Consider the following 14,815-nt stretch of genomic DNA (forward strand, 5'->3'; position numbering starts at 1 on the left):
AGTGCAAATGGGCTAGTACAGTGTGGTACGGAGTACCAGCGACTTTTTTTTTGAGAGGGAGAGTACTGGCACTTCTCAAGAGAAGTGCTATACTTTTAGTTGGAGAGTACCGGCATTTCTCCGAAACAAACAGGTTCTCTGGTACAGAGTACCTGCACTTCTATTTTTCCACTTTAAGCACCGCCGACTATAACTACACTGGGGACGTTAGTGCAGTAAATATCTGTATTTACTCCCCCAGTACTTTTAACAGAAAGAAAGGAACAACACTTCATGGGTGAAAGTGAAGTGCGCCTTTATTTAAGTTAACATATCAATGCAACACCCACAAAATGGCCGACGTGTTTCGGCATTCACTACCAGTAGTTGATCGTAATCAGGAATAGCTCATGAACAACCCATGTAACTATGCCCTGAAGAAACAGGGTGACAACCTCTTCAAAATAGGTTGTGATTGTGAATGTGTGGTTCAGGCGCGGTGCGATCACACCCTACTTTTGTGCACCTGCCCACAAGGATGTCTCGCAGTGTGTGAAATCCCCAGCAGGCGCCTCCAGACCCCGCATCATTGTCAAAGGGCTCTTGTTGGTGACTGTGAGTCCGCGACACTGATCTGAACTGGATGAACTCGATTGCGTGGCCGTGAAGCCGCGGTCTCCGCCCTGAGAGTGTCTATCATCAGAGGGGAGTGTGCGAGGAGGGGTGGCCGAGGCTTCAGGGCTGGCACTTCTTGGCACTTTCGGTTTCGTTTTTCCGTCTTCCGACCGAAAGAACACTAGTGGCAGGAGCTGCCTCCACTACCCCCCATGGGCTCCACCGCGGCGGCCCTGCTGCGCCTCCTCCCGCTCCTGCTGGCCCCCCTCGGCCTCGGTGAGTGACCCGGGCCCCCGCTGCACGCGCGCAGGGTGGGACCGCGGCTGCAGGTGCGGGCCGCTGCGAGGGGTGGGGCTGGCACTGGTAGGGAGGGGGTGCAGTTTGTGGGGCTGTGAGTGTGCCCAGTGAGCAGTGGGGGTGTCCGGTCGGGGGTCTCTAGCTGCGGCACTCTGTGGGGTTGGCGCTTTTGTATTATGCAGGGGGGGGGGGGATCGGGGATCGCGACTTTAATCTCCGATACCTCTAATGTTACTTGGGGGGAGGGGCAATATGTATTGTGCGAAGATACATGTGAAAGGGCGCGGTCACTATGCGAGCTCTGGGGCGTTGAGACGTCTTCCATGCTCCGGGAAGGAGCCGAGTTTTTTGTTTTTTTTATTCGTTTTTTTTGTTGCAACTGAATGTAAATAACTTGATTGGCAAGCGCGTTGCCAGAGTTCATATATGAGGTACTTAAAGTTACAGTCGTGCATTGCTCCTCCTGCACAGGGCTTCGTGGATCACTTACTGTCTGCCTTGCAACAGCCCTGCTTTCCCCTAGTGAAGGAGTGCGCCCCTAGAGACACCTTGGGGTGCTGGGATGGCAGTGAGGTACAATAATGGAAGGTGTTGAATTGTATTGTATTGTAATTATATAGCGCTTACTACCCCCCGACGAGGCGTCGAAGCGCTTTTTCGGCGAGTAACATGCTACTCCGGGACCCATAGAGGATTAGTGTTGAATTAGTATAGTGAAACATGCAAGTACATTTTAAGTGGTGGATAGGTTAGTCAGTTAATTGGATTTGGAATGATAGCAGAAGGGTAGAGGACGCGATTCAGTCTTGTATGAGGGGCCTGCGCGGTCTTCTCCAGGGGTCCTGGCCGGATATTTAGGGGGAGCAGAGGGGTGGATGCAGAACCCTTCCTGGGCTGTTTGTGGGACCTGCCAGCATCTCTACTTGTGTACATTAAGGTGATGCCATCAGCAGCGCCCTTCTCATCCTGCTCCAGCCTTGTCTGTGTCCCTGCCTGTTTGTTTCTGTCTGATTTGCAGGTTTAAAGTGTTTTTTTATCCTTCATTATCATATGGGGGGGGGGATGTTTTTAACCCCTTGGGCTCGGCCGCGATTCTGCGCCACTTCTAATGAGTGGGCGGGTTCATGACGGCCCCCAGCCGTCATCAGCACACGAGCACTGTGATGCATGACGGCCGGGGGCCGTCATCAGCATGGATGGGGTTAAAAGTCCCCTTTCTTTCTCTCCCCTCGCCCTCTGACCCCTGCTGGCACACATCAACAAAACCCTCATCAGCGTGAGGCCGCTGAGGCTATCCGTGAACTGGGGGAGGCCCCTGCTCCTCCAGGTACTGACCAGTGAACACAGAAGGGACCCCCTGCCAGGGCACAAGTCCTAAAAAAAAATAAGTGGGGGGACGCTGACGTCACGACAGGAAGTGACGTCACAAAAGATGGCTTGCACCATCAGACTCATTGTCTCCCCTTGCTCAGCCTTTAGATGCGATTGCATCAGCGTTCTGAATGAGAGAGAATTAAGTGGTAAAGGTTCGATTATTTGTCAGTAACAACCTGAATAATTTCCCTACTCTGCACAGAGCTTCCGGGAAAATAAGTGGGGGGACGCCGTCCACCCGCGTGGTACCCCGACTCAAGCCGTGCCCCCTGCTACGTCATTTCATTCACTAGCATCAGCAAGGGCGCCAAATGTCTCTCTCCCCACGCCCAGGGCGCTATCTTAGCAAAGGCCGGCTCTGATATAAGGATGATTTTAAGGTCTTACATAATTTTGTGACAGGGCCTTTATGAGGGTCACACTGGTTCCTGAGTGCTGCTTTGATCCGTGTTGTAGAGGGTCATAACTCTGGGTGCTACAGTATCCCTGTTGGAGTGTTACAGGGTGTTTACGTGGTCTTGCTCAAGATGATCGCAGTGTCCTCCTACGAATGCAGGGTCCTTATTTATAGGAGGTGTCTGGATTGTGCATGCTAGGAGGTGTACTTTACATGGTCTAGATTGGGTTGTTTACAGGTTTTTTTTGGTTTGATTAGAAGGCCTAGAAAAGGGTGTTACCAGATCCAGACTGGGTTGCTTAGTATGTATATACTGGGGTAGTTCAGGATCCAGATTGAGTTGTTTACAGGGTCTAGACTGGAATGGTTATAAGATCTAGATAGAGGTGTTACAGTTTCCAGATTGGGTTACTTATAGGATCCAGATTGGGTTGTTTACAGGGTCTGGACTGGGTTGCTTAGTAAGTATAAACTGGGGTATTTCAGGATCCAGATTGAGTTGTTTACAGGGTCTAGATTGGAATGTTTGTAAGATCTAGATAGAGGTGTTACAGGTTACAGGTTGGGTTACTTACAGAATCTGCATTGGGTTGCTTAGTAGGTCTGCATTGGGTTATACAGGATCAAGAATGGGTTACTTACAGGGTCTGGATTGGGTTGTTTACAGGGTCTAAATTGGGCATTACAGGATCCAGATTAAGTTGCTTACAGGGTCTGGATTGAGTTGTTTACAAGGTCTAGATTGTGTATTACATAATCCAGATTGAGTTGTTTACAGGGTCTGGATGGGGTTAATAAATGGATCTAAATTGCGGTGTTACACTGGTGTATTTACATAGTCTTGAATGGTTACAGGGTCCTCATTTGTACTGGTTTTGAGGGTCTAGATGGGCACATTACCAGGTTATGGGATTTTGATTGGCTGTTTACAGGGTGTGGAATGGGTTGATTACACGGTGTAGTTTGAGGTGTTTCAATATCTAGATGGGTTTTGTTACAGGGTATGAATTGGGCTATATAAAATGTCTAAATATCAAGAGAATATTAGCCGTATGTTGGGCTTGACGTGCTGTACCGGAAATTTAACTTTTCCCTGGACAGCTGGAAGAATGGGGGACACTTTTGCAGAGGTGGGGGCCCGTTTTGTTACTGGGGGCCCATTTTGCAGTGATGCTGCAAATAGCAGCTCCAGTAACACTTTCACCCCCTCCTTCCACACTATTGCACGTTATTCACTGATATTGTCGGCACCCATGCTTTTCTCTTGTGCATTCGCGGTGGCTCACACAACCACTCCCAATCATTGCGAGCTGACCCCCATTGGGACATACATCTTTGTCAAAACTCGTATAGTCCAATACACATAGGGGAAGCAATATATTGCATGTCATTCACCCTCCATATCGTCAACCTGGCTTTCCTTTCATTTCGTCCACGTGCTCGTGGCGGCTCAAAGTCACCCCTCTACAAACATTACATCACGACCCACATTGGGCTGAGAGTTTTATCACTACTTGTGTAGCCCCATCGGAAATCTAGTGTGTCAACCACCACCAGTGTTGGCACTTAGGCTCTTTTCTCAACTCGCAGAGTCTCAGATTTAAAGTGAAAAGGAGGCGTATCCTTTTCTTTGTGCAGACTCAAGAGCGCTACCCGATCACAGGTGCCATCTTGAAAGGATAAGCGGAGCGCGATCCCCCTTCACATGGTCCTCCACCATCTAGGTTCACCCATTTTTAAAGTCCTGTGTGTTGCTCCACTCACGTATTCACCACCAGGAAGCCAATAAGGGGAACAATCCATCCTCCATTAATATTTTCTATGCATTGAAAGTATCTTTTCTAGGAGTATGTCTAGGGGATGTGTCAATATCGCTGAAGTCCTGGCTACAATAACCCCGTCAAACCAAGTTTCACATATATAAAATATGGTATTGATGGCAATACAACTAAGGACTGTGTCAATAGTGACTATTTTAAGATTGAACAACCCCATCAACAGCGGCTATTCCATATTTACAATCCGAAGATTAATGGATAGGCAAAGGTTGGACTCAACATAGGGGACAACCCTCCCTGACTGCCATCAGTGCAGTATCTCACTGGCCCATGTTCTATTTCCAACTGTATTGAGAAAAAAATCTATGTTTCAGATGAAATTTTTTGTGTGTGTGGAGATCTACCCCTAAGGAGTCAGCAGTGATTCCCCAAAGATGAACCTATCTCTTAATCACAGGGGGCCATATGTAGGTAAATTGAGAATACCGAATCCTTAATACCGATTTTTACCGAATCGGTATTAAGGATTCGGTATACGCGATGTAGATAAAATTTCGTTAAAGTTTACCGATTCGTTATGATTCGGTATTAACTACCGAATTCGGACAAATCGGTAAAAAATTAGAATGAAATACCGAATCGGTTTTACAGAATCCATTACCGAATCGGAAATACCGATTCGGTAATTCAAAAATTCGTAATTAGGTGAATCAGCCAATCCTGATCCACCCAATTACCTCCCAAACAGGAAGTGGCCACACCCAGCCAGGTTCCTGTAAATGTATTCACTAGCTGCAGGTGGGCAGATGGGTATATGGGTCCCATCTATGCAGCCGATGACGTGTGGAAAGTGTGCCATTTGGTAGAACTCCACCTTGGTCCTCTGCAGCTCCGCCTGTGTACTGGGGAAGGAAATGTAGTGTTCCATTCTGTCCATCATGGCATCTAGGAAGGTGTTGAAAAAACGGGATAAACAGCTCTGTGACACTCCACCCAGTGCAGCTATCACACCCTGGAAACTTCCTGATGCAAGGAGGTGCAGGCAGCAGAGTACCTGGACATGGGTGGGGACAGCGTGGGCCCTTGGTGTCTGATGCTCCAGATAGGGTTTTAGCTCCCGTATTAGGTCCAGGATGGTCTCAGGGTGCAGTCTGTATCTTTCATGAATTTCTGCTTCTGTCAATTGGAACAATGTGATGCGCAATCTGTACACCTGCTCCTCCCGTCTCCAGATCCTTACTCCTGCTGCTCTCAAGCGTAGCCGCCTTGCAATGAGGTAGAGTCCCGCAATTGTGGTCCCACTGATGCATTTTGGGCCTGTTTTTATGCACTCCACCTGATTACCACATGCTCCTGAAAAGTGGTAAATACCGAATCGTTATTACCGAATCCGGTCATTTTCGGTAATAACGAGGTTTGCTACATAGCATTTTCGGGGATTTTTCTGATTCGTTTTTTCCGATTCGGTATTATTTGTTTCGGTAATTTTGATTCGGAAAATGAGTAATCGGTAATTTATTACAGATTCGTTATTAACGAATCAATTCGGTATTACATACATCTCACATGGCTAATTACCGGTCGGTAACAACGAAAACTGGCCTTTTTCGGTGTTACCGACCGGTATTCGGCCACCTACATATGGCCCAGGGTGTTTTGACCTCACTGCTTGTAATTCCCTCAATGTGGTTAAAGTCTAATCTTTGTTGTCCCTGGAGTTCATGCCACTCAACCAAATCATTCAGGCCCCTCTGATTTGTCTGCTCATAAAAAATCCAACAGTCTTCTTTTCTGAATAATGCCTCTTCTGCTCCTGCACATCTTCATTTCCTCAAGTACCGTCCATTTAAAATCTTGGGGGCCATGATGTCTCTGTTCCTGGAAATGTTTCACAAAGCTGTTCTTGAATCCTGACTTTCACTTTGTGGGTAGTGAGACCCATGTACTGCAAACCACTTCTGCAGATCAGTCTGTACACCACAAAATTTGAGCTACAAGTGCTTAGTTAAACCACATATGGCCGTTGTTAACCCATTAACCGCGGCGCAAAATCCGCCGCAGTGCGGGGGTTCTATTGGGTGGGCAGAGCTGCGTCGGCCAACGGTTGTGCGCAGCACCAGGGAGGTAGTGCTTGCGTCGGCCAACGGAACGGGTTAAGGACAACACTTTGTGATACTACTGTCCGCTTACACACATTGCAGCTTCTCCACATAAAATGCACTGATGGTACATTCAAGGAGCTCCTCTGGTGATCTCTGGACAGAAGTGGACCAGTCTGTCCCTGAGGATCAGAGGCCGACAAAACGCAACCCGTGGCTGCAGCATTTGGTTAGAGCCAACATCAAATATATGCAGTTTTTACTCATGATCTGTGTTATTATGGTGGTTAAAGGATCAAACATTGAAACCACTTGGACATATGCATTATTGTTTTTTCTGTTCTTTTGCATCAGTGCTGCACGGAGCATATTCAGTGCTATTTTTCACGACTGGTTAACCACCTTTGTCGAATAGGCCCTCTGTTTTAAGTGTTCAGCCAATATCGTGGTCTGGGTAACAAAGGTTTCTACTTCAGTACAGTTCCCTCTGTACCTAAAAACAATTGTCCCACAGGCAAGTTATCCCTCAGAGCCCTGGGGTGAAAGAATGAATAGTGCAGAAGTGAGTTTCTGACCTTGGGTTTTTGATGGACCGCTATGAGTGTGGGCTTGAAAATAAAGACGCAAGCTGGATGCCACACATAACTCATTTTTAGCTTCTTTGTGAGGAAGATACTTTCCTTTATGAGGATTTTGGAAGGCTATGATGTGTGACATGCCTGATAGGGATATACAGACACACACCTAACATTTCTTTGATTTAATCTGGGTGTTGGTTCTTCACATTCGATAGGAAAGCTGCCAATGATAAGAGAGCAAGCAAATTGGTAAATAACAGCCAATTACCTTTTGGTGGTTGCTTATGTGAGGCCCTTCCTATACATATATTTTTACATTTATTCACACAATCGAAAGTGGATTGGTGTGAATGTCCCCGGTCACCAGACTTGGTTGAAGCATAACACACAGACATAGGGGTTGTCCCTGGATGGACCCTATATCAGGACCCTCCCGGAACATTAGCCCATTGTGATTAAAGGATGCTCTACAATTGAGAAATAGAGTGTGTTTGTCTATCAAGGGCTTTGTTGAAATAGGCTTGGTTTGAGTGGAGGTTACACTTGATAAAGATTCCCTCTTCAGATCCTAGTGTATTGATTTCCCTTTTTTTTGTTTGTTTTATATAGCGTGAACTAGACCCGAGACATCGGGTATCAGAGCACTTTACATGGGCACCAGTTTTGTTACAAATGGACACATTCATTGTTGAAAGGCATGGGGAAATTAACTGATTTGCCCAGAATCACAAGATTTTGAGCGTCGTTGCCGAGACTCGAACCCTTTTCTCCAACTTCGAGGTCGACCGCTCTAACCGTAAGGCTTCATCCTCTTCCCTGAACGGTGGCTCAGCCGTTAGAGCTTTTCAAAGGTTGGAAATTGTGAATAAAAGCGTGAACAGCAACGAGGTGATGATTCAATCCTGAAGCGATTAACCACAATTCAGTGGACTCCTTACAACATCATTAAGAACATTAGCCCATGTCTTGTGGCATAAACATACTGGTGGTCTGGACAGTAGTGCCGTAGCTATTACAGACTGGGGCTCTCTTCTGTTTGGGGTTGGTGCAACAGGAAATTTAGCTAAGATATGGAAAGGAACTGTTTAGCTTTTACAGATGATCTGATCGCACTATTACCAGATACACTGTTGTCACCAAGGTCCCCCACGAGGGATGAATGGGAAAAATTGTCTCCTTATAAAAAAAAGCACCCAATACCTACATGGGGCGTTGATGACAGAATATTTGCGTGCCAACGCTGCACCTCTGTTGATCCAGATAGAGCCAAATATTTTTTATAGAGGACAGGCATTTCCGGTTAGACTGGAGTTAACATTACTAATAAGTGCACCAGGGATTGGCTAATCCTCATTATAAATACAGCCAAACATGAGAAATATTTCAAAGAATTCCTTGACATGGAAGAGGTACTAAAAAATGACTCTACTATTGCAGATGCTAAGGAACAATTAGCTCACACACAAAGTGATTTATCAGAGTATAAAACATACATAGGGAACCATAATATAAGAGGACTCTGATGAAATCTAGAGAGGTTCTCCCACTAGTGGGCTTTCTTATATGTAGAGGAAAAATGCCACCAGTTGGAAACAGGCCCTGCTCAGAACTCACAGAAATTGGGTTGGTTCACTAAGAGGCTTACTCCACAGGTTCTGGACCTTTGATAATACCAGTAGTGAGGAGGAAGGGTCGGATGAGCAGTCTTCTTTGATCAACACTAGAGTTCCCTGTCTGCCCCAGAATCACCAGACTGAGGATTTGGGTGTTCTCTCTACTACTTTTTTTTTAGGACAGGACCAGCAAGAAAATCGACAAGGAGGCCGAGGGAGATCCAGAGTCCGAGGCGGACCGGACCCCATTTTTCAGAACAACTCCCTCAGAATAATACGCAGTTCGGGGGAGGGGCCCCCAATGAATCCATTAATTGTTTTCAATGTATCTGACTATGGGCTTCAGAAGCTGAAAACTAAGTTTTGAACAAAGGGCTGGGGTTTATTCCCACGCTACAGCATGATCCCTTTGAGTGGAGGATTAAACAATGCCCACATTTGTAAATGTCATGGTACTTATAGAGCGCACTGTCACCAGACGGTCACCTTGCGGTGTCGCCTATTCGGCTTCCTGGCGCTGATACGCATACCGCTGTGGAACCCCTCCTGGCTTTCCCTGTGAAGTGTCCACTCCTGGGCACCCCCAGGGTGAAGCCAGGCATACTTAGCGCTGTTGGGGCCGTTGTGGAGATTAAGCAAGCTATTGCCCAGAGTTGCAGTGTGGGGCCCGTGATTAGAATAGGCACCGAGGCGAGAATTAACACGTCTGAGGAAATTGAGCCCGAGACCACGACGAGGCGGGAATCGAACCCTGGTCCCTGGCCAGAACTCTGCATCAGGGTCTGCCGCTCTAACCATTGAGCCACACTCCTCCCTTTGCCTCCATAAATTCTTCATGGATAAACCTTGGGATCCCCCATTGGTTTTTTCGCCTGACCTCGACCTTCAGGAGGACTACTAGTGGGAATCTTTCTGTATGCCAACCAGACAGTGGGCGGAATACACACGGTGGAGCGTGGGCTGACCATGTCATTTCTGTGGTCTGCATCCATCCACGATCTTCCACTCCGTACTTTAACAATAGAATTTTAGCAGTGTATTTCAGGTTTTCTGTGGTCCCAATTTTCCCAGATAATCAAATGGTGTTAAATAAAAACAAGCATTGGCAACGCCACTAGGAATTCCTTTTGGGACCTTTTGGGTTTACTAATGCGTTTTGGCAACAAATAAATGAGACATTTCTAAAGCTCACAGCTTCCTCCATAGAGATGTCCCAGCACTGCAGGAAGGGGCCGATCCATATATCCAGTGACTTAATCTCAGAAAAGGAAAATTTGCTTCACACTGTATTTTTTTTTTTTGAAAATTTGTTTTTATTGTTGCCTTCACAAATTAGCAGTAATAAGCATCAGCATAACATCGCAGCTTCAACATTCAGCTGCAGTCATTCAGTGGAGCAACTTTTCAAATTTTCTTTTCACCCCAACTCAGAACATACTACAGAAAAGGGTCAAACATAACAACCGTATCATCTGACAATCATAATATCAGTGTGAGTAGAGCTCATGCGTACATTACTGTGGGTTTGGACCATAGCTATTCCGCTCATGAGACCCGGTTCTATTTCCCCTGCACCCCCCCCATCAACGTCCACCCCAGATGTCGTCACATTAGTCCAATTCATCCTCCTCCCCAGAACTATCAGCATCCTCATCTTCCGGTAACGGCTCACAAATATCCCCTCTATATGAGTTCCATGGCGTCCATATTTTATTCCACTTGCGCGGGTTGAGTCTCTGTTTATAGACCTCCCGTTCCCTCAACATAAGCATATCCATGTTCTTGCACCACTGCGACAGCGTCGGAGTGGTCGGCGCACCCCAGTTTTGTGCTATATCACGCTTCGCCAGCATCACACCAATCACCACCCAACGCTTCCCATGTAGTGATAGATCTGTCGGGCCCCACACATGTAGTATGCATACCCGAGGGGTAGGTGTGAAAGGGGTGTCCAGTGTCTGGCTGATTGTGCGCGCTACGCGTCTCCAGTAAGTCTGTAAAGTGGGGCATTCCCATAATGTGTGGAACAGTGTACCCTCTTCCCCACAGTTGCGCAAGCAATAGGGATGGTCCGCCCTGTGTATGTTATAGAGTGTTGTGCGGGTGTAGTAAACTCTGTGTAAAATTTTGAATTGGACCAATCGAAATCGCATGGATATGCCTGCCTCTCTGGGTGACGCCAGCGCCTCGTTCCACTCCGACTCATCCAGATCCCCCAGCTCCTCCATCCACTTTTCCTTCAGGCGCCCCAGCGGATCCGGCAAATTGTTCAACAGTTTACGATACGTGAGGGAGGTAGCTCTCGTCTCCATATAGTCCGTTAGCAGTCGGTCCTCTAACGGAGCCGACTCCGGGATCAGCGCCCCGACTTCCAACACAGACAGGAGTGCGTGTCTAATTTGTACATATCTGTACGTTTCAGTCACTCCCAGGTCATACTGTGTTCTCAGCGAGTCGAAAGAGAGTACTGCGCCTCCTGACCAGAGATCGCCCACCGTGGATATCCCGATGGTGTCCCACCGATCAAACCCTTTACTGTTACGCAAAATACCGAATGCCCTGGAGTCCCATAGTGGTGTGAGTCTGGTAATCACCCCCTCCCAACCAAGCCGCCTCTGTGCCTTATGCCAGATAGTCACCGTGTGCTTTGTCGGGCCTTCCAGCTTTCCGACCAATCCCTTATTATAGAGCGGCGCTAGGAGGGTAGCCGTACCTAGTTGCCTTCTATCAGCCATATACGCCGGGTCATCATGGGCACCATGAATCCATTGGTTGATCACCTTAAGGTGCGCCGCCCAATAGTACAGTTCAAGGCTCGGGAGCGCTATCCCCCCGCTATACCAATCTCTGATTAATTTCAGCTGTGCCACCCTGGCCGGCTTGCCACTCCAAAGCAGCGTGGTCAGTTGTGCCATCACCTGGCGGAAGAACAACGCTGGGACCACCGTCGGGGTGTTTTCCAAGACATATAGAAAGCGAGGTAGTGCCAGCATTTTAAATAGCGCCGCCCTACCCAATAATGTCAAGGGGAGGGCCTTCCAATGGCGCACATCCGCCTTCAGTCTAGTCATCAAGGGAACCAGGTTGAGCTCTAAAAATGTCTCAGAGTCCTGCGCAATTTGGATTCCCAGGTATCTGAAGGTACGAGTTTCTATGATCAACTGGCACCCATCAGGCAACACCGGGGGGTCACCCCGGATCATGAACAGCACGGACTTAGACCAGTTTAGTTTATATCCTGATGCAGCACCATGGGTCTCACAGATGGCCAACAGGATCGGAATGCCAGCGTTTAGGTCCATGAGGTAGACCAGCATATCATCCGCATACAAGGAGACCCTGTCCTCCCAACCGTCGCCCCATCGTATGCCCCTCAGCAAGTGAGTGGAGCGGAGAATGGTGGCCAGGGGCTCCAACACTAATGCAAAGAGCAGCGGTGAAAGCGGGCATCCCTGCCTCGTGCCTCTTGCTAGTGGGAACTCCCGCGAGATACACCCATTGGCCGTCACCCTCGCAACGGGCTTGGTGTATAACAACCTGATCCATGAGATGAAGCCGGGGCCAAATCCCATATGTTCCAGGACTGCGAAAAGATATCGCCACTCTACCAAGTCGAACGCCATTCGGGCATCCAACGAGAGCACCGCTGCTGGCTCCGTCAATCGTGGGGCGCGTGCCAGCACTCCGTGCAATCTTCTCAGATTCAGCGCCGTGCTCCGATGCGGCATAAAGCCAGACTGATCCGGATGAATTAGGTGTCGCAGGTGCGGCAGCAGTCTAGCGGCCAGTAATTTCGCCAGAATTTTATTTTCAGCGTTGAGGAGCGATATAGGGCGGTATGAGCTGCAGTCCTCGGGAGGTTTGCCGGGCTTCGGAATCGCCACTATGGTGGCCATGCGCTGGTCAAAGGGCAAGATCCCCCGTTCCCGACTTTCCCTGTACATTTCGAGCAGGGGAGTGGAAAGTGTCTCGGACATAATTTTGTACCATTCAATCGGCACGCCGTTGGGACCTAATGCTTTCCCTGGGCGCAACGCTGCTATGGCTATCCGTATTTCATCTGACGTCAGTTCCGAGTCAAGTTCGTCCCTGGCGTCCGGGAGGAGAGTACGAGTCGGTACCCCCACGAGCGATCCCTCCACCAATTCGCGCGAAACTTCAGTTTCGGGGGAATAAACAGATTCAAAGTGGTCCGCGAGGAGTTCCACTATTCGGTCAGGCCTAGTCTGTAACACCCCCCTCGAGTCCCTGAGTTGTAGTATGGCTCTCTGATCCCCACGTTTCCTCTCCAGCCACACCAAGAGTTTGCCTGCCTTATCGCCCACGTCATATACTCTACTTGCCGTTGCCGCCATCCCACCCAACACGATACGTCGCTGGTGATCGGTGTGTCTCTGCTGACTCAGCCGGAGCGTGTGAAGTGTGTCCTCACTCGGGTCACTTTCATGCGCCCGAGTCGCATCGGCGAGACGGTCTTCCAGGTCTGATAGCGCCCTGCTTTGCGTGCGTTTATGTTGTGCGATAGCCGATATCGCCTGCCCGCGAAGGACCGTTTTGTAGGCCTCCCAGAATGTTACATGTGAGGCAACCGAGCCCTCATTTTCGGCGATATAGGATTCAGTACTTGCTTTTAAAGCCTTGGTTATTACAGGTTCCTTAAAATACCCTGGGTAAATAGGATAGAGGCGTCTGTGGGTTCGCACCTGGCTGGATAGAGTCAGAGTTAACGGGGAATGATCCGAAATCCCTCGTGGCCTGATGTTAGTGTCAGTGATATTAAGAAGGCCCCCTCCCAATGTAAGGAAGTAGTCTATTCGTGACAGACTATCGTGAACTGCAGAGTAGTACGTGTATTGCTGGACGTCCGGGTGAAACTGCCTCCATATATCCACTAAACCCTGTGCTTCCATGAATGCAAACAGTTTGGTAGGCCCCGGAGTGCGTGTGCGCGATGGATAACGGTCCTGAGAGCTGTGTGCCACTGCGTTGAAATCACCCCCCACTATTAGGTCCCCTTCCGGGAGGTGTAGCAGAAAGTTCCCCAGGTCTGGAAGAGCCACGGTGTGCAGAGCTGGTGGTATGTATACCGAGACTATGTTCAGCGGCCTCCCCTCCCAATGTCCATGGACCGCCGCAAAGCGTCCCTGAGTGTCTGCCTTAACTGAGTGTACAATGAACCTGGTAGAGCGGTGCATCAAAATCCCAGTACCCCGGGACCCCTTAGTGAATTCAGAGTGCACTATCATACTGTAGCCCTTCCTATCCATGGCCCGTGCGGTGGGCCCAGTCAAATGAGTTTCCTGTAGCAGGACCAGGGCTGGGTTGGACCTCCTGATGTGCTGTAAGACCAACCCCCGCTTTATTTTATCTCCCAAGCCCCTCACATTCCAAGACATTAGGCACAGTGGTGATGCCCTCCCCGTGCTATTGTCCTCCCCCATCACAGCATATAAAGCGACAAGCCAGCCGGCTGTCGTCACACATCATACATCGTGCGAAGTGACATCGCAGTTCACGCAGTCGTACCTCTACTCTACGCATTCGCTCCATACTGTACAGTGATTGACCCAGTGTAGCATTTAAAAACCAAAAAGTCATCCTACCCCCAACTCCCCCCCTCCCTGCCTCCCTGCTCAACGGACTCAGAACTGCCCGCCCCCCCAACTCAGCAGAGTGCTTGAACCCAACCCAAAACACAGTACTTGCTCGTCGGGGTGAAGGGTTCTCCGGTATCGGCGGCCCCCAACTTCTGCCGCGGAGGCCCTCAGCCCAGTGTCCATAGCGGCATTGCCGGTCGACAATGCAATCAGGTCAGCCAAAAATCAGTTGCGACATATTAGTCCTCATCAGCACCCTCTTCCCGAAGATCAGACAATGGGGAACGGGCCTCCGCCCCCTCCCCTACGGATTGTGAGTCCTGTCGGCCTCCTGCATTACGGTGCTTGTTCTGTCGATTAGAGCGACGCGGGGGATCCACCTGTCTCCACCCCTCCAGCCATTCCTGCGCCATTTCCGGGGAGTCAAAAAACCAAGTCTTATTGTCTGCCACAACCCGAAGTTTGGCTGGAAAAAGCATGGAGTACGG

At 48.9% G+C, this 14,815-nt stretch overlaps 1 protein-coding gene across 2 annotated transcripts in view; it reads left to right on the forward strand.

The window, feature by feature from the left end:
* The first annotated feature begins 737 nt into the window (after window positions 1-737).
* LOC144772357 (CD48 antigen-like) overlaps window positions 738-14,815 on the forward strand; it is a 266,122-nt gene continuing 252,044 nt past the window's right edge. For both annotated transcript variants that reach the window (XM_078656620.1, XM_078656621.1), the window contains exon 1: window positions 738-870. In XM_078656620.1, the coding sequence (XP_078512746.1) occupies window positions 807-870 (64 nt within the window). In that variant the 5' untranslated portion in view covers window positions 738-806. The remainder of the gene's footprint in view (window positions 871-14,815) is intronic.

The sequence above is a fragment of the Lissotriton helveticus genome, chromosome 8, assembly GCF_964261635.1.
Source record: "Lissotriton helveticus chromosome 8, aLisHel1.1, whole genome shotgun sequence".
Lineage (NCBI taxonomy): Eukaryota > Metazoa > Chordata > Amphibia > Caudata > Salamandridae > Lissotriton > Lissotriton helveticus.